This window comes from Corylus avellana, chromosome 1 (genome assembly GCF_965113065.1).
Source record: "Corylus avellana chromosome 1, dhCorAvel1.hap1.2, whole genome shotgun sequence".
NCBI lineage: Eukaryota > Viridiplantae > Streptophyta > Magnoliopsida > Fagales > Betulaceae > Corylus > Corylus avellana.
This window is the reverse complement of record NC_142490.1, coordinates 18344242-18364424: the sequence shown is the minus strand read 5'-3', so window position 1 is coordinate 18364424 and position 20183 is coordinate 18344242. Positions and strand designations below refer to the sequence as shown.

The 20183-nt window shown below is 36.1% G+C and overlaps 2 protein-coding genes across 3 annotated transcripts; one reads left to right on the top strand and one right to left on the bottom strand.

Moving 5' to 3' along the window:
* Window positions 1-56: 56 nt before the first annotated feature.
* Window positions 57-5668, bottom strand: LOC132168874 (heat stress transcription factor A-4c). Its single transcript, XM_059579950.2, has 3 exons — window positions 4683-5668; window positions 3499-4575; window positions 57-1255 (listed from the first exon to the last, which is right to left on the bottom strand). The coding sequence occupies exons 1-2, from the start codon at window positions 4896-4898 to the stop codon at window positions 3619-3621; spliced, it is 1173 nt and encodes a 390-aa protein (XP_059435933.2). The 5' UTR covers window positions 4899-5668; the 3' UTR covers window positions 57-1255; window positions 3499-3618.
* Window positions 5669-14010: 8342 nt separating this feature from the next.
* Window positions 14011-18167, top strand: LOC132168875 (BES1/BZR1 homolog protein 4). Of its 2 annotated transcripts, XM_059579954.2 has the most exons (3): window positions 14011-14381; window positions 16972-17735; window positions 17836-18167. In XM_059579954.2, the coding sequence occupies exons 1-3, from the start codon at window positions 14166-14168 to the stop codon at window positions 17837-17839; spliced, it is 984 nt and encodes a 327-aa protein (XP_059435937.2). In that variant the 5' UTR covers window positions 14011-14165; the 3' UTR covers window positions 17840-18167. The 2 variants fall into 2 exon arrangements, with proteins under 2 accessions (XP_059435937.2, XP_088368528.1); XM_088512402.1 differs by lacking the exon at window positions 17836-18167 and having other exon boundaries at window positions 16972-17739.
* Window positions 18168-20183: the final 2016 nt, after the last annotated feature.

Sequence of the window (20183 nt, the reverse complement as noted above, 5' to 3'; positions counted from 1 at the left end):
TTTCAGTTTTAGCTTCAATCAGTTGCATAAAAGCATAAAAAAATCAAGTTTCATCAGAATTTATATGTGTAAGCAACTCCAAGCAAGAATTTCTACAATGTGCCTTTGTATACAAGATACATATCTGGAAGAAATTTGCTCTGCCCCTTCAAAGGAGCCATAGTTTCAATTACATATTTGTTTGTCAGTGCAAGCGAAAATGGAATGAGCATATGACAATCTGAGAGTCAGAATTGCTTGGTTTTGAGCATGTAGGCATGTGCTGGGTAGAGTTCAGAGATGGAGACGGCTTTCTCTACGAATCATGGAATTTGTAGTGGAGAGCAAGCACACATTGTTTGTACCAACTTTTGAGCATATCTTGAAACATCAACATCAACATCATTCAAAGTAAGGGTGACTTCTATTAAGAAAAAGAAATCAACATCATTCAAAGTAAGGGTGACTTCTACTAAGAAAAAGATGAGGAAGTATCCGTGAAGATGGTTTGAGACCGGTTAATATCCCCGTGAGACAATTAATTTCATTTTAAGTTAGAGGATTAAGAATCAATAGAGAGGCCTAAAATAACGTCTAGTTAAGAAGGATGTGTTAAATAAGGCGGTGGCATAGAATACGATTTTAGATTAAGATACAATGGTGAAAAATAATGCATATTGCCAGCCTCAATTGACGATTATTCATGTCCAACCTAAATTCAGTTGGGACCAACGTTGAATCCAATTATACAACCAGAACAGCAATTTGGTAACTACAACAAATAATACTTTCTCCTAGACATGGGCTCTTAGGCTCTGAACAATGAAAAGGCAAATTATAAAGACACTGGCAGAATGGGTTGTCTGTTTTTAATCATATAATAATATTAACATATACCATCAAGAACAAAGCTTCGTCTGCACTCTGCAGATTCACTCCTTGACATTTTTTATGAAGATCAGTCATATGCCTAACATTTTCTCAAAATGCATAATCGGGAAAAAAAAAAAAAAAAAAAAAAAAAAAAAAAAAAAAAAAGAGAGAGAGAGAAAGAAAAAACAGTAAAGAGCACAACAGCAGTATCTATTCTGATTAACCTAACCAGATTTTCAGGTGCCAAATATGCTTCCATCCTTCCATCAACATGGTAACAGATATTCAAAAAACTTTTACAGCCTTAGCTTTTTCAGCGGGGCCTTCAGAGCTCTGTGAAAGAGACTAAAACTGGTCAGAAAGAGTTCTGCGTCTGCTACTCTGACTGAAATTGAGCTGGACTCTGCAAAAGAGTACATAACAGATTCAAACCTAAGTACTTTGATTCCCTGTAGTACAATTCCAGGAACAGAAAAGTACAAGATAAAAACCATATGAAAAATGCTACACTTAACAAATTTTCTCTTCAAAAGTTGATTCCCAAGTGATGTGTCACCATCCTATGAGATGTATTATTTTGAAAAATGTGTCATTATTTCATGCGATCGCAACACATCACTTGGGAACTAACTATTGAGAACAAAATTTGATAAATATAGCATTTCTCGAAACATATATAAAGCAAACAAATGCCTGTATATAGCAGTGAATAAGCAAGAATGTTCCTGGTAAAGAAAATCAATTTCTAAATATAAATTAATATACTAGTGCAAAGAAAACCGAGGCAAACAATCCCGAAGAATGCAAGCACCTTATTCTAGATATAATGTTTGGACATGCAGCTAAATAAAATATAATTTGCAAAGATGTAATTAGAAACTCAGGGCCGAGGGGGGAAAGAGAGAGAGAGAGAGAGAGAGAGAGAGAGAGAACCATTTCACACATCATGAAGACACTTCTCAGACAATGAAACAGTAATCTCAGATGTCCTATCATTTGGTAAAAGACAACGGAAACTTTTAGTTTAACAAAAATTCATGTCAACATTTTCCAAGCATGTATTATCTTAGTTGCATTAGCCGATCTCCTAATTTGAACTTTTGCACATTCATACTGTTTATAGAACTCATCTGCACATTGCTAATTCTCGTAGTTCACTAATGAAGGCATACAGAAAATCAAACATCCATTGCCATCAATCTAAGAAGATATCGATATCTTCTAGCGTAGCAGCCCCCTGAGAAAGTCAAACATGGTAATGATTTTCTAATTATTCTACTTCTACAGTTCCTGTGCTTGCATACAAACTCTCGCTTAGATATGTATATATATTCGGTATCATAAATCCACAAAGACTCATTTATAGCCTCGCATTGTCCCACATCAGAAACACTTGTCTCTGTCTCACAAGTCAAAGAACATATTCAACAGCAACCCGCTGATAGAATATAGCCAAGTGCAGTTAAAGGATTCCAGGAAAAAAATATTGCAGTCAATATTGCCTATAGAATTTAACCCTTTGTAGACTTTGAGAAAGATTACTAGATCATATAAATTACGATAATATGGTCTCAATCAATTATCTCCCAAGTGTTTCAGGCAGAAAACACTCATATGTGAATTTATGCAATTCTCAAACGGAAAGAAAAGGTCAGAGAGCAGTAGAATTATAAGGAAATTAGTTAATTACTCAGCATCATCAAACATGAAAAAGATTCCCGGCTGCTTAGCCACCAATCTCTGTACAGAGTTCTCTAGTGTAATGGATATGAATTTGCTCTCCAGACACTGAACAAGTTTTGCAAATTGGTTGGTAAACCAAACACCTTTCTACAGAGTGGGCACCAGCTTAAGCATTAGCTGGTGGACAAACAAAAGAACACATACAATAATACAAATAAAGAAAAATAGATCAATATGTCCCTGCCTACAGAAAACACACTGTGACCTATCTACCTTTGTAAGTGGCAGAGAATACATAATATCAAAAGGCAGACAACCAAATCTTCACCACATTTGCTCAAAGCAATAACACCCACCAAACGTACAAGATAAATTACAAATTTTATGGGCAGTACAAGAGATGGACCCTCATAATAGGTGATAAAGTTAACATCTGAAGAGAGAGAATTTGAAGTCATACCTACTTCCTAATAAAAGCTATAATTTTTGGGGTGTATCTTCCTACTAACATCTGGTTTGCAGACATTTCAAAACAATACCTACATTGATCCATATCCAATATCTGTTTGGACACTTAAAGTTCAAATATGTTAATTAGGATAAATTCACGGCAGTAGAACCTGTCACATGGCTTCCGCAATCTTCAATCTCTTAATTTGTTTTACTTTTCTTCTGTATCCACTCGTGTGTGAATTTTGCTAGAAATAGTAAACTTGGAAGACATATACAAGAGATTTTCCCATGTGTAGATTTCAGTTGTGTTTGAAAACTCAAATCTACATTCTAAACAACTCCGTGTCAGCGACTACTCTAAAATTAATGTGAATGCCAATATCAGATTATGTCTAATTGAATTGAAAAATCTGCTGTGGGACTTGAATGAAGTCAATATAGGACCAAAAGCAGTAAAGGAAAAAAAAATAATTAGATATCTATTTATAACCAGAACAAACCATTTCATACCTAAATTTATTACATGTAAGCCACTGGGGCATCAAAAGCCGGGAAAAGGAATCCAATGATATCAAGTTCTCTCAGCTGAAGTAAGATGCCCCATCTGCTCAGCAATGTTATTTACATTCCTTATCTTCCACTAAAATTTGCCATGATCGCCAGGTTTGGTTTCATTCTTTCTGCCATTGATTCCTTTCTTTCTGACTGAATTTCCTGAGTGTCTGATGAACCAGGGTTCTCAGTCAAGAACTGTTCCCAGAATACATCGTTGACCCCAGTTGGCATAGTAGTAGAAGTCCCAGCTGCTTGGTCTTTAGAGGCAACAGGCTCAACAGGCTCCAGAGCAGCAGCTGTAGCAGGTTCAGAGTTCATGTCAATTCCAGGGGATTTAGGCCGGCAGTCAACACTAAGCTGTATGCAAGATACACCCGGGCTATCAGAACAACTTGTAGATTCATCTAATTCCCCGTTGGAATTTTTGCTGTAAGTTTGACCAATATCATTTACAATATTCTCCCAAAATGACAATGATGACTCCAATTGCTCAAAGGGCTCCATGTTTGATGTCAAAGCAGAAGTAGTTGCCCCACTTTCTCTAGGTACAATTTGGGAAGTTCCCATCTGATTATCTTCAAAGCCGGCTTCATCATAGAGGCAAGTGATTCTTGGCAACCTTCTCTTTCTATCATGATTTTCCAATTGGGTCAGAAGATTCAAGGCAAGCCCCGGCTTCCGCAAGACTCCAGCCACAGAAGACATCATAGCTTGCTGCCGCTGCTCTATTTGCTGCAAACGATCCCTTAAGAACTGGACTTGCAGCTCAAATCCTCGCCGGTCCTCTTCATGTCTCTGTATCTCCAAATGAAGCTGATCTTTCTCATGTCTAAGCCTCTCAATCTCCTCCTTCAAACTCTGTCTTTCGGATTCACTTAAAGGAGATGCATTTCCTTGTCCTTGTAGATGATTCGGCAATGAATGGCTATGAACAGGTTTTCGTCTGTGTATGTTTTTTAAAAGGTGTGGCTGACCTCTTATAAATTCTTCATTCGCAAACTCCCATTGTTCCGGATCAACTTTTCTAAACCCCTATCAAACGGATAATATAAATCAACCAATTCAGTTCAACACAAATCAAGAAAAAGAAATTATACAACAATTGATTAGATAAAGCTAATGAAAGTGAATTGGCTTACATATGTATTGAGCTGTCTAATGAAGCTGGAGAAGTTATTGTGCTTGAAGAACCTGGGCAGCAAATCCCTTGCGAAATCCGGTGGATTCCACACTACAAAGCTCTTATTACTCGGGCTCCATGACACAACTGAGTCCGTGGAGGGATCATCCACCATCTCATACGTCTTTGTAAGGAAAGGAGGCAGCGAATTCGAACCACCCTGAGCTTCATCCATCCTTATTCCCCAATTCTTAGTCACAAATCTTAAACCCCCCCAATACCCAAATACCCACAAAATCACAGAGAGAAAAGATAAATCAATCAAGCTCTCAGTTTCCTTGTATACCCAGAACAAAGATTTCAATTGCAAAACCCTTTTATCTCAACCCCAAGCTTCAAATTCAATCAAAGCAAGAACCTTAAACCCCCAAACGCCCCAATATCCACGAAATCACAGAGAAAAAAAAGAGAAATCAATCAAACTCTCAACTTCCTTATATACCCAGAACCCCAAGCTTCAAATTCAAACAGACCAGAACCTTAAGCTTCAAATTCAATCAAAGCAAGAACTTTTCTTTACCCACAGCAATGGAATCCAATAACTCAATCAAATGCAAAAAAAAAACAAAAACCCCAATAAAACCCATTTTTTTTTAATCCGCCAGAAACATCACTCCAAGTCTTTTTGAGCTCGAATTACCTGGAAATTCCACAGACCCTTGAATCTAACCACGAGTTTTTCGAACTTTACCGGAACCAAAGTGCTAGAACCTCCTGGAATTGAAGTCCCACGAAGTCAACTCACCTTAGAATGCCAATTAGACACGCCAAACCCCAAAGAACTCGCCAACCGACAGGCAAGCTTTTCCCTTTACCCCTAATGCAAAAACCCTCACAAAAATCCTAAATCTGACAGAGAACAGTTGGCTGTATAAATTTGATATTTCTATATATACACCAAAAACAATCAGTTCATTTCTGTTATTAGTTGGAAAAAACCAACCATTTGACCAGCCGTTTACTGTACCATAACGTTATTTAATCCCAAAACAAAAACAAAAAAAAAAATATATCAAGGAAATGAAAACTTGTAGTAAAAGTAACAACAACGTCAACTTAATATCCAAAATTTCACATTTTTAAAAAATGGGTCTTTTAAATTTTATTTGTTTTGATGTAACATATATATATATATATATATATATATATATTATTCAAACTCTTTTCTTATCTTTTTTTTTTTTTTTTTTTTCAGTATTAGGATTAGGAAATAAGACAGCGCAGAGCAGGTATTGACTTGGTTCAAACGCATAAGCCTTAATTTGGGTTTCATGCAGAGGAGTTGCAGACTTTAGGTTTATGTCACCCTTACGGGATCACGACCCATTGTCGATTGTAGCAAGTGTGTCGCCGGGGTATTAGGGGCTTCTAAATTCATCTGTGCGTTTCGCAAATCAAAAGTGCGTTTTTTTTTAAAATAAAATAAAAATAATAATAATAATAATTATCATTTGAAAGTGCTGTTTTTTAAAAAAATGTTGGAACAATTTTAAAGGTCGAATTATAATATACTGAGTTATTAATTGTATTTTAAAAATTATATTTTTAAATTTGTACATTTTTAAATAACAAATATAAACAAACCCTTGGTTTAGTATCGAGCTGCGACAATAACCAATTAACCATGAGTAATACTAAGAGGACTAGAGTCCTTCTTGAATCCTTTCAAATGTGAAGTAACTTTTAAAATCACCATTAAATTTTGATCTAGCAATGACTTTAAAAGCCACATCATATTTGTGAGGACTCAATAAGAACTCCAGTCTTCCTAGCATTACTTGTTAACCGTCTACGACCTGTTTTTGTGCTTTTAAAGTCATCCTAACTGAATATAAATTTGGACATAAATTTTTTATAAATTCCTATAACTCCGCCGAAATTTTCACTACATCATTAAAAAAAAAAAAAAAAAAAAAACAAAAAGGTTTACTAATATATATATATATATATATTTTAACTATATTAAGTGCAACAACAAAGAATAAATAGATATTTGGAAGCTAAAATAAATAAATTTTAAAATTTATTTTTATTTTTGGCATTTTTCTTGCAATTTGGTTGATTAGTACAAATAACTAGAAGACCAATGAATGACGGGCATTGACTTGGGTTTTTAGCTCTATTGGGCCGGAAACACATGATTGGCGCTCTCTCTCTCTCTTTATGATTCGGATGACTTGGGCGGAGATCTTTGACTATTCTCAAGGTTCATATGTGGATGATTTGGATGTCTCCCTCCCTCTCTGTCTACGTGTCAGCCTGTGACGTGTGTGCTTTCGTGGCAATCTCTAGTTCACGGGATTTGCCCCAGCTTCAAGATAGTTATATTTTTATTTTTATTATTTTTAATTATTTATTTAATGTAGGCATCTCCCATATTTTAGCCGTACACGTGGTTTGAACTTGGCTGCCTTCCTTTCCAAGGAAGAAATTATTATAATTTTAATAATGGTGGTTTCTTGTCTTTAGTTTAGAGGGAATAAATTATAATGGGGAGCTATTCACCATGGTTGAAAAGGATGTTAAGGTGCCCTTATTTTCAAACCATGATGGAATTGCATTTATTTCATCCTTTCTTAAAAGATATATTATCTACATAGTTTGAATTGTCAAATATATATTGTTTATCGAGGTTCAAAATTTTTTATTTATTAAGAGTAATGTTATTTATTTAGTATATTATTATATAATTGACATATAATTAAGATAACGTGACCGTAAAAATGAGCCTTTGAATCGACAAAGACTTATAAAAAAAGAAAAATAAACGGTTGATTTTCCTGCTGTATCTTCTTAGAGCTTGTTTTGGATTACGTTTGAGAGAGAGAGTTTTTAAGTCAAAAAGTGTTTTTTTTAAAAAAAATTTCATTTTTAAGCTTTTGTCAAAAGTGTGTTTTAATCATTTTTAGGTTTTTTTATCCTTAAAAGCGCTTTCAATTTTTTTTTTACCAAACGAGTACTTATTTTTTTCAAACGCATTTTTAGACCCCTCAAATACACACTCAAACAAGCCCTTAATCATGTGGCAATCGTATAATAGTTTAATAAATAGTATTTCTTTTTTATTAATGAAGTATTTTTTAAGAAACCATTTAAACGCTCGGAGCTTATACATGTGCTGATACAATAAAACTTTTAGGATCGAGTTTTCTTTTAGATTGTCATGTGCAAATTTATATGCGTTTTGGACATACGCCGATTTAATAGAATGGATTGGAGGAAATTCATCCAATCCGATTTGGAGAAAAAATTTGTCCTAATTCATTGTGAATATGGAGTTTGTTTTCTTATATATATTAGAAAATTAATCTTATTGTGTCGGATATGATGATGTAAGAAGAGTGACATGAAGGAAACCAACATGGAAATATTAATTATTTCTAAGAATGTTAATTAATATGTATGAAGTCACTTTCGTATTAAATCAGGGTAATTTTATTATATCAAGATTAACCACTTGGCCTAATTTGTCGTTGAATATTATGAGTTTCCTAATTGCTGTGAACCACTTCGGCTTCCAGCTGCCCACGTTGTCACTTTCTGTTAGTTAAATAAAGTCTGCATCAAACGTCGGATTGGGGCTCAACTCAACCTACTTCCACTACGTTTTGGGCCTCAAATCAATCCATCAAATTGGGCTGCCCGAACTTCACAAACAGACACACCTAATGCCAATGCTGGCCCACAATATTATGTTTCTTTGACCCGTTGTCTGCATGTTCGGTTCGTTAACCCTCGGACATTGTCACGTCATGAAGTAGAATAATTCTATAAGTCCCTTTTATGTCACTCAAAAAATGAGATAACTTTTAAAATCACTATTTTATCAAAATTCAATATTGATAGATCACAAACTCAATAGTAATTTGCAAAATTACTCAATGAAATGAATAGGGGTCTAGTTTTTAGAATTACTCTTTCCACATCCACTATCTCTGTACAGCGAATGCCGTTAGCAAAAACCACTATGTTTTGACGTTAAAGTACCACGTTAGCACTAATCATATTGCGACACATGTTATTTACAATGAAAATATCAAACCACACCCTTTAATTTTTATTTTTTTTTTAATGATAATTCTATTGCAAGTAACACGTGTCATAATACAATTAGTGGTAACATTGCATTATTAAATGTTTTTGTCAAAATTTTAGACAAAGTTGGGTGCAAAATTTTATTTGTTTTTATTTGTATTTTTTCAATATAAATAATTTTTTTTTTTTTTTAAAAAAAAAGACACCTAAAGGGTTTTGCTATGACCTACCCAACCAGAACCTCATATCCGTTACAGTGGGAAGCAAGTAGTGCAAAGCCTCGTGGGTGGCGGGCAAATCGGGCATCACGCGGCCCCACCGGTTTAACGGATATGATTAGGAACGGGAGGTGGCCCCCGCCACAAACAACCAACTCCCGCAATCGGTGCCACGCACAAGGAGCCAAAAGCCAAAAAGCAGTAGGCGGACCCAACGGCCGGATCCCAATCCAGTTAATTGATGACCCGTTGGAGTCCGCGGCGCACGTGCGCAGATGGTTGAATTTTTGTACGAATTTACTTACGTGTCATGATTTTGCCCAATTGTGTAGGCCGCTATAGTGCTATACCATTTTTTCAGTGAAGAAAATATTCTACAGTTTTTATTATAATTTATTTTTATCAATTTCTTTATAGATATAACTAATAAGTGCCATGTAAATTGCAATTAGATTATATTTTAGTAATTAATACGATAAATATCACCTAATTTGTCATATTAATTTGAAAATATGAAAAATGACATAAATTTTTTATGTAATAGTTCATAGTTTAGCGCTCGAGAGTTCTATAATAATTAAATTATTTTAGATATTTAAGTGAAAATAATCTCTCAACCACTATATGAACGGGAGCAAACCATTATCTATCAATCACCAGATGAATATGAAATGTGAAATGAGGACAAGATTTGTCAAAATGTTAATCTATTAAAGTAATGATTAAGTGACTAGTAATTTAACATATCAGAGTCAAAGGTCTTAGATCGAATTGGTAATTTAATATATTAGAGCTAAAGGTCTGGGATTGAACCTTGACTCCGACAAATCACCCCATTTAAATTAAGGGTAATTATATAATAAGTCCTTAAGTTAATCTTCCAAAATTTAAAAATCTTAAGGTTTTTTTTTTCATTATTATTATTTTTTTTTTTATCGAAAATTTACTCCCTAGATCAATCAAAATGACAATAAAATTCTTACTGTCAAAATTTTTTAATAGCAGTTAGTCCCAATCAAAACTCATTGTTTCACCTCATTAAAATATTAATTTTTTTAACAAAAAAAATTTGAAAGGGTGACGTTGCCATCCTTGGCCATCCTCAGGAGGTTTTGGGTGGTTTGCACATGGGGTGGCTTGCAAGAGTGGAGGGGTGGCCCTAAGGGGGTTTGGGGTGGTTTGCACATGGGGTGGCTTGCAAGAGTGGAGGGGTGGCCTATGAGCCACCCCAAACCCCCCGAGGGGGGGGTGCTGCCACCCCTGGCTACCCCTTCAATTTTTTTTTTCTTTTAATTTTTTTTAGATTTAAAATTTAAAATTAAATTAATAAAAAATTCATATTTTAATGAGGTAAAACAATGCGTTTTGATTTGGACTAACGACTATTAAAAAATTTTGACTGCATAGATTTTATTGTTATTTCGATTGATCTAGGGAGCAAATTTTCGAAAAGAAAAACTTAAGGATTTTTAAATTTTAGAGATTGACTTAGGGACTTATTATATAATTATCTTTAAATTAAATATTCTATGTGTTAGGCCTCATTTATTAAAAAGGAATTTAAACTCACACGTAATGAGAATGTTAAAGTAATAATTAAATAATTAAATTTACATTATTCTTATCCACTTAAATTTTTAAAATAACTGATAATTTAATAAGCATAAGAGCTTGGCCAATTACATGACAGCTCGACACAAAGCCTTACAATAATAGCATTATTACTAGTTTGTAATATTTTGGGACCAAATGTCGGGAAAGGAAAGGGATGAAGAATTCAGGTGAGCAAGCTGGGCCCACGATGCCGACGTGTTGAAAGAGGAGTACTCGTTGAGGTGGGGGCATACCAGTAACCAGTTGGGGGGGTGGGAACCCCACAACACCAACCCTAAAAGTGTCCTCAACACGTGGGGTGCACGGTATCTTATAGGCTTATAGCTCACGCAAAACAGATCGGAGGTTTTGGGTCACGTGAAAAGGGAGCTGGAGGGAGAAGAAGAAGCATGCATGAGAGATGAGAGGAAGAAGGGGGCAAGGAGTAATGAGTAAATAGTGCGCCAACTACGCACGCACACAAATACAGAGTCACTGACAAAAGTGACAGAGTGTGTCCCCACTGGCCGGCCCCCTTCCACCTCCCTCCACGCAGTTTTTGGTCATCGCAGGCCGGCATGCAACGGGGCCACGCCGCATTTGTACGTGTCTTCACCCATCAATTAGGGCCCCCCCATTGGTTGACTCCTCATTGCTCCTTTAGTGCCACCCCTTGGCCTACCCCCACCTCCCTATAATGGATGAATTATTTCTTTTGAAATTACTTTTGTTTTAAGGAAGATTAGCACAACACTATTACATCAGTTTAGTGAAATTAAGAGTAAAATAGAGGTTTAGGTGTTTGAGAAAATGTAGGCCACCTTTGTTTATATATTTGGATAAGTGTTTTGGATTTTTGGTTTGAAATTTTTTAATGTGATCATGTAAAGGTAAGAAGTGTTTATAGAAGTGTATTCTGATTGGGTTTACATTTGAAAAAATATTTTTGAGAGTCCCTTTTTTCCGGATATGGTGTAAAACTCTATTTTACAACCTTCGATAAAATTTGAACATATGATGTAAAAATACCAAATACAATATAGATGAAATTATTGTACCTTTAATTCAAAATCAATTCCATAGACTTTTCTATTCATTATAACATAACGCCAACTACCTACTACCGAACCCCGAACCCACCTTCAAGCTCTCGACACTAAAGTCTCTAAAATTAACTAAAATGGTGGCTCGGTGGTTTTGTCTATGAGGTATTTTGTCAAGAGAAAACAAATTATTTAGTGTGAAGGGTTATATTATTTTTTGGTGTTTCAAGCTATGTGTTTGCTTCTTATTTAAGGGTGTGAAACACCCAACTTACACCACAACCTAATTTAAGTTATTCTCGATCTCTTTTTTTTTTTTAGTGTACATCTACTTATTTTGAGTAACCCTAAGTAGAGATGTAAAGCCTTACTTAAAAAAAATTAAAATTAAAGGTAAATTGATCGTGTAACCACTGTCAATGTATTTGAAATATTTGTATGACAAGGTAAGAATACAATTTGAAAATGAATGATCATTGATGAGGCCAATTCTACGATTATTGCAAATACTTTGACAAATAATTTTATTTTGGTCAGCTTTATCTCGAAGCATTCATTGCTCTATCTCGTTGTGAAATGCATTTATACATTCCTTGGCAAGCATTGATCATCACACGTAGAGCTATTTTTCATCTTGATAGCTCCAGTTTCTTGTATTTGGATAATGTTGATGCGGATTTATGTACACGAATACACGTGTAATATAAAGAAAAGAGAGTCCATTCTATAAGGATATGTTGTAAAATTTTATTTCACAACATTCAATAGAAATTTGACACATCATATAAAAACACCGAATATAATAGAAATGAAAATATCATATCTTTAATTTAAATAAATACTATGGACTTTTCAATTCATTTTAACTCAACACCCACCACCCATCATCGATCCCCCCACCCACCTCCGAACCTTTAACACTGTAGTCTCCAAAACAAACCAAGATAGTAACTCTAGTGGTTTTATTACTGGGCATTTTGTCATTACAGAGCTTCTAATTAATGATTAAGTTAAAATACTTTTCTCTTAGAGAGAGCCTAATATAATTTTCAGGCTATTTAATGTCGTATCATGTTTAGAGTTTTGTTGCCCTTCTTACAAAATAATTTTTTTGCAGGTAGTCCTAAATATATAATGTTTCCTGATTTTTTTGCCATATAATGGGCTCATAGTTGTACAATAGTAACGGTCTAATAATTAAGCAAATAACTCTAGACATTTACAATTCCAGCAACATAGGCAAATGATCAATAATAGTCAAACTTGACAACTACAAGATATTTTTTTGTGTCCAATAAGGTTGTTACTTTAACTTTTTTTTTTTCTTATATAGTTTAAACAGAAAATATGCTCTTTTACGATTTACACCGCAAAGTAGAATAGATAATTTGGTAAAGTGTGTATAAAAAAAAGAATAGCTAAAGTAGAAATTTATATTTTTTTGGGTAGTTATTTTGGTTACTCTTGTTAGCGATGCTTTTAGTTAGGCTGTGTTTGGCAATGAAATGGAAAAAGGGAGTGAAACAATACTATAACATATTTGATTGATATGAGAGAAAAAAGTAAGAATGTTTTGTATAAAAAAATGAAAAAATTTGTTTTGTAGTGATTTTTTTATTTGAATAGTAATAAAAAGTGATTGATGTGATGTAAAAAGTAAAAATGTTGAAGTTGATTTTGAGAAGAATTTTTTAAGTTTTGGAATCCGGTCTGGTCCGGCCCTTTGCCAAACACAGCCTTAATTAAGACCTTATAAAATGAAATAAAAAACACATGCAAGGAATTAATTAGAATATTATGTCTTCGGTCAAATTTAGGTTAAATTACTTGGAAACAACAAGAGTATGCTACTACTTATGAGAAATAAATTACTTCACTTTAAAAAAAAAAAAAAAACGAAAAATGTCATTTAGTATATTCATAATATACTAACATATGAATATTAAATCTGTAAAATAAGATTTTAATCATGATTATTTTCTGTTTAATTCATAATAATTTCAAAAATTTAGGAGGGGTAAAATTGACCGTTTGAATCTAAGTGGTGTACAAAGAAATCTTCCTTTGATTTTCCACTATGCGAACACTAATCATAGCCTGATAGCCTTATCCCCTTAAAACTAATTTCCCACACTGCCCTCACTAATCACCCACACGACACGGCAACACGGGAACGACGTCGTCGCATTCGTGCTACCCTCGAAGCTACTAGCCTGCTACGCAGAAGGCCGCTTCGCTTTTTTGAAAAAGCCCAAACACGTGTTAGTCCCGTGATTCCGGAACAAAGCTTGTAGTGGCAGTCTCGTAATTTCAATAGTCAACCATGACCAATTACAATCATTCCCTCTTATTTAGCTCACCTGCCTCAAACCCCTACTCTCTTTAGTCTTCATTTAACTACTCTCTCTGACCAAAAAAACCGCCAACCGGATCACGCCCATTTTTTCCGGTTGTTTCCCGAGAATTGCAAACATTTTCCCGAGGAAATTTTTTTCTATATGTGAAGCGCCTTTGTTCCAGGTAGAGTTTTCCGGCGAGGAGAAGTAGCTGAGAATGACGACCGGGTCGAGAATGCCGACGTGGAAGGAGAGGGAGAACAACAAGCGGAGGGAGCGGAGGCGGCGGGCGATCGCGGCGAAGATCTACGCCGGCCTCAGAATGTATGGGAACTACAAGCTCCCGAAGCACTGCGACAACAACGAGGTCCTCAAGGCTCTCTGCAACGAGGCCGGTTGGACCGTCGAAGAAGACGGCACCACCTACAGAAAGGTACGTTCACCTCGAACTCCACTCCACTTCGCTTCTCTTTTTCTTTTTCTCCAAGCTGTTCTGTGTGTGTGCGTACTTTAGCAAATCCCTGTGGAGCTGGGATAAGATGCGCCGGAGGTCTGAGGTTGATCTGATTTAATTTTTGCGAAAATTTTTGGGGTTTTTAAAAGGTGCGATCTGTGCGGTGATGGGTTTTTTCCTGGGTTGTTTTGCTAACGTGCACGGGGTGCGTAGGGGGTGTGGTGTTGCAGATCGACGGACGGCTGAGATTGATTTACGTTGTACTGGGTCTGTTATATTTTTCTTGTTGAGCGCACGGAACACGAAGCCTTGATTTTTAAGATTCGCTTCTCTGCTTCGATGAACAAAACTGCAAAATACCCTGAGAATCGCAGAGACCGGGCAGAAACCTTTTTACAGGACGAATATGCCACGGTCAAAGAATAAAATGACCCCCTAGCTCTCATACTTTCTGAGCTCTGAAGGGTAGTCTCGTCATTGAGGACAACAGATCCATGTCCTAGATTGAACTTCCACTTCGCTTTAATGCAAAACTAAATCAGTTTCCTTTTCCTTTTTCGGATATTTTTTTGATTTCCGAGCACTTTGCAATTCCCGTGAAAACCTGTTTCCTCGACTCGGTAATTTTACCGTTTCCCCTTTCAAAACTCCTCTACCCTCCGTGCGACTTCAGGGCATTCGGGTCATTTTACTATGCAAATGGGTTAACTAGTTTTCCGAGATTCCCGGGGCAATTGGTACTGGGAAATACTTTTCCCGCAGGTGATTGAGAGCATGGATGGCATTTCGATCGTGTGTGGGCCGGTGGTGTTGTTAATTAAATGATTAATTAAATGGGAAAAGTCTGATTAGTGATTAGTTTAATTGAGAAGGAAAGATTTCCGAATCCTTGGATGCTGTCAATTGCGATTTTTCTAAGCAGCAAAGCGTGTGGGGGGTGTTTGTTTATAGATTAAGGAGCAACAAAATGCTGAGAGGGATAGGTTGTCTATTTATGTGCACACAATTGTTGACATTAATTTCTCTTTTGAAAAGGTTTTGGTCTGGCTGGTTGCAATTACATGATTGCCAATTTGACATCATGTTTTATTTAAAGGATTAGGATAAATATACTTTGACCCCTGAATTAACAATCTTTTTTTATTTAGCCCCATAAACTAAAAGGTGTGACACTTAGATATATTAAACTATCATTTTGTTACATTTAAGTCCTTCCGTTAGAGTCTACCGTGTGTGCATGTATTAATGATATGAAGGTTTTATTACCATAATGAGACCGTAGGTGATCAAAATAGAGTAATTTTAAGTGGCTTACTTGTGTCATACTAAGAATGATGTGGCTATTAAAATTACCACTGGGCTTGTAATTGATCATTATTGAATTTTGATCAAATGATAATTTTAATAGCTACATCATTCTTAGTATGATACAAGTAGGCCACATAGAATTACTCGTAAAAATATGATTTTTTTTTTTTTTTTTAAACTGTTTCTCGAATTATACATTGTTCTAGGACAAAGGGCGAACCCTTTAGGTGGTGTGGCATTTTAGGGTGCAGTTCCACTATCTTGAAAGTAAATTTTGAAGCATTAGTCTCATACAGTTGGGACCGGAAATAGGAGTTTAGTTTCTGGTTGTGAAATGAAATGTTGTGGTACAAATTCTGTTGACAGCTACCATTCACTATAATAGCCCCATTTACAAAGATAAATTTGTTCATCCAAGTACATATAAATACAATGGTGATCAAATTACTATGGAATTTTGAAATCTTTTTGGTCCTCCTGACGGTTTGATTATGCTGCAGCCAGACATTTTATGAGGTATGTTGATAGTGTTTTGGTCATTGACGTGGTGATCGGTTCATTCTTGATTTTGGTTTTATTTTTTAGGGGCAGAGCTTTCTACCATCAATACCTGTTTCAATTTAAGCATCAGAATAGGGGAGATATTATTTGACAGTAAAAGTTTAATCCCTAAGAGGCGATGTTAAGTTTTGTGATGAAATGTAAAATATGAGAAAAGGACACAAGTAGGAAAAATGTGATAAGTGGCAAGTTTTGTGATGATGTTAATTAGTTTTTGATAATTTGTTTACAATATAAAGGTCTCTATTTATAGGGAAATTCTGGTAAGCGGAGAGGATACAAATAGGGTGATTTGATCAAATCCTTACAATCAAACCTAAGTGGCAAATATTCTAATAAAGAAAATAAATCAAACTAATATAGAAAATCCTATATTCTAACATTAAGGGTAATCAAATCATGATCATATGAGTAATGGATGCTCATGTTCACAGTAAGGGTAAAAACTTTAAAGAGTATCATGATCGAAGTTGTCATGAAAATCTACCATCATTCTAACATTGTCTAGTCTGCAATGAATGTCTGAACCATGCTTCTGTAACACTCAACTAGAAAAAAGAGCAAAAAGAGAAAAAGAAAAAGAAAATAAAAAAGAAATAAAAATCATGGTGCATTCAAAATATTTGTGTTTTCTAAACGATATGCAATTATTTGGCTCAGTAGTAGTCAGCAAAGATCATCTTTATCTGCTTTTGTGCAGGGATGCAAACCTGTGGAACGAATGGACATCATGGGTGGATCAGCTTCTGCAAGTCCATGCTCTTCGTTCCATCCGAGCCCATGTGCGTCTTACAATCCAAGTCCTGCCTCATCTTCCTTCCCAAGCCCGGTCTCATCTCGTTATGCTGCCAATGCCAATGGTAATGCCGATGCTGATTCCCTCATCCCGTGGTTGAAAAACCTCTCATCAAGCTCATCATCAGCTTCATCCAAGTTCTCCCACCATCTTCTTGTCCATGGAGGTTCCGTAAGTGCTCCAGTCACACCACCATTGAGCTCCCCAACGGCCAGAACACCAAGAACCAAAAATGACTGGGATGATGCAACTGCTGCCCCGTCATGGGCTGGGCAGCACTATCCTTTCCTGCCCTCATCTACTCCACCAAGTCCCGGCCGTCAGGTCCTGCCTGATTCACGGTGGTTTGCGGGTATCCAAATCCCCCAAAGCGGGCCATCATCCCCCACATTCAGCCTTGTAGCAAGAAACCCTTTTGGATTTATGGAGGAGGCATTTTCGGGTGGAGGGTCTCGGATGTGGACTCCCGGGCAGAGCGGCACATGCTCTCCTGCAGTTGCTGCAGGTGTTGATCACACCTCAGATGTTCCAATGTCAGATGGGATTGCAGCTGAATTTGCATTTGGCAGTAATACGACAGGGTTGGTGAAGCCCTGGGAAGGAGAAAGGATTCATGAGGAATGTGTATCGGATGATCTTGAACTTACACTTGGGAACCCCAGAACCAGGTAACTTGGAGAATATATTTATGGGTTAAGGGATTCAACAGTGGAATAATTCCTCGTTTACTTCCTGTTTTGTTTATTAATGATGGTTTTGGTGGTGCAGGTAGAGAGGCTCGACAAAGAGTTGGTTTGCGTCTTCCTTCCTGTTCAAAAGTTCAACATGAGATGTCCCTGGGTGTCTCGGTTGGCAAGGCATTCCAGTTAGAAGTACAGTGAGTAGGAGCAGCTTCTTTTTCTAGTTTTTTTTTTTTTTTACTTTTCTTTTCTGTTATTTTTTCCCCATCAAAAGAGAGAACCAAAATTAAATTATAAATAGTTTATGGTGGTGCTTAGCCCCTTCAGTTCAATTCATTCTTCTTATTTTTTTTTTTTTCATTTTTTTTTTTTTGGTCTAAAGAGGAAGTTTTTTTATTTATTTATTATGGATTTGGTATTGGTTGCTGGAGTGATTTCAGGCTTTGTGATTGAAAGGGATTTTGGATGTCAACATTAACTGAATGGCTATCGAATTACTGACTACACTGGTGCGATTGATGAATAACTTAATGTTGCTTTCTTTTTCTTTTCTTTGTTTTTTTTTTGGCTTTCCTCCGCAAACAAATACTGTTTTATCTGTACATGTCTCTCTGTCTACGTGGCTAATAATAAACAGATTTGCAAGACCAAAAAACTACAAGAAACAAAGAGAAAGAGGGGGATCCTTCGCACTAATAAGGGAAGTTGACAGGAAGGGGGAGGAAAAGGGAATGCTGCCATAGTAAAATCTGGCAGCGGCTCAACGTGCCACAAAGTGGGCGTAGAAGTTTACACTCCTATTAACCTTTCTAGCTTCCCAAGAGGAAGCAATATGAATAGTATCTAAGGTATCAAAAATGATGGGGGAGATTCCAACCTTGGGCTAATATAGGATGAAGGTCGAACAGAGATAATAATATTTCTATGGAGGGATCAAATTTTGTGGAGCAAGACAACCATTGGGCTAATATAGATACCAACCCGGAGCAGGACAAATCTTGCTGAACCGTAGATACCAACCTTGGACTAATATAGGATGAAGTTCGAAGAGAGAGATCATATTTCTTTGGAGGGATCAAATTTTGTGGAGCAGGACAAACACCCTTCTTATGCCCAATAAGCCCACAGATAATACAATAATCATCCAAACGTTTGTATTTGAAGGCAACCCAACGAGGTTTCATGCCTGAACTAGGAATATAGAAGCTTGGAGCAAGAGGTAGAGATGTGTTGATTTCAACTTTGAATCGGATAAACTGACACCAAATAAGACTAAATGAGTTATTATTGTCTAGCTCCAAAAGCTTACCTATCCCTTTGCCAATCCTAATGGCATTTTTAGTTGTCATATTCTAATGAGGAAGATTACGCATTTGAACCCAGAGTGAACAAAGAAGAAGCTTCACTTCATTAATAGCTAGATTAGGAGACCAAGGTTGTAGTAGAAGAGAGCCTCGAACATTCCAAAGACCTTGAGTGATAATACGTGTAAAATGGCTTTCAAGTGGAACAATAAATAAATACTTGTTTGGAGCCAAGACCTCCATGAACAGAGGTGCTGCAAAGTTCCACACAGAAGAGAGAGTTGCACGAACATGGTATGCGTTAAGAGGCTTTAAAGCTAAAAGCTTACCAATGAACACAAATCCCTCTTGAGTAGCTGGATTACCATCATGAATCTCCAGCTGATTTGGATTATCCCAGCCTAAAGCTTCAATTTCAGCAATAAGAGCTTGGAGGGCTGCCTGAGACATGAGAGAATCCTTCATAGACATTCAAGAAAGTGAAAGAAAGAAATAAGAAAATTAATATATAAGGTAGAAAAATATGATTAATGGAAAGAGTAAGGGTAAGGGAACTGGGAATGGTAGAGGAGACGTAGTCTTTTAGATGAAACTATTTATGAAGGAAAAAGGAGAGAGTTATGAGGGAAGAGCGAGCATGAAAGGGTAGATTAGTTGCTCATAATAATGAATAAGAAAGATGAAATCAAAGCTTTATGCCCACCTACTAATTCTGAGGAAGATGGGTGGAGTTTATGAGAATCATTATTTATTTATTTATTTTTATAATTACATCAAACGAGAACTACAATCGAGAAGAACAAAAGAGAATTTGGCAACCCAACACTAAGTCACAAAACAATCAGAGTAAACCAAAATTAAAAGGAAATGCATAAAATAAATGACGTGGCCCTATGTATTCTTGTCACAAACACCAAGAAAAGTGGCTGTCAATTTAGGCGGGTAAACAAGGTGTGGACAAGGGTATGACTCTCGCGAGATTCTTCAACTTTACCCAAACCCCCAGTGCAAGGGATATAGATTGAGGCATGACCTTCAAGAACGGACGGGCAACAATAACAGCAAAAACGTAGAAAAGGGAAATACAGAAATTTAAAAACAAAAAAGTTAAAAGGGAAAATAAAAAAACTAT

Bases quoted from the DNA above. Each gene is read 5' to 3' on its own strand.
- LOC132168874 (XM_059579950.2), bottom strand. From the start codon at position 4,898: ATGGATGAAGCTCAGGGTGGTTCGAATTCGCTGCCTCCTTTCCTTACA. The intron at 4,576-4,682 runs GTAAGCCAATTC...TCCGTTTGATAG, and splicing joins TTAGACAGCTCAATACATAT to GGGTTTAGAAAAGTTGATCC.
- LOC132168875 (XM_059579954.2), top strand. From the start codon at position 14,166: ATGACGACCGGGTCGAGAATGCCGACGTGGAAGGAGAGGGAGAACAAC. The intron at 14,382-16,971 runs GTACGTTCACCT...GCTTTTGTGCAG, and splicing joins ACGGCACCACCTACAGAAAG to GGATGCAAACCTGTGGAACG.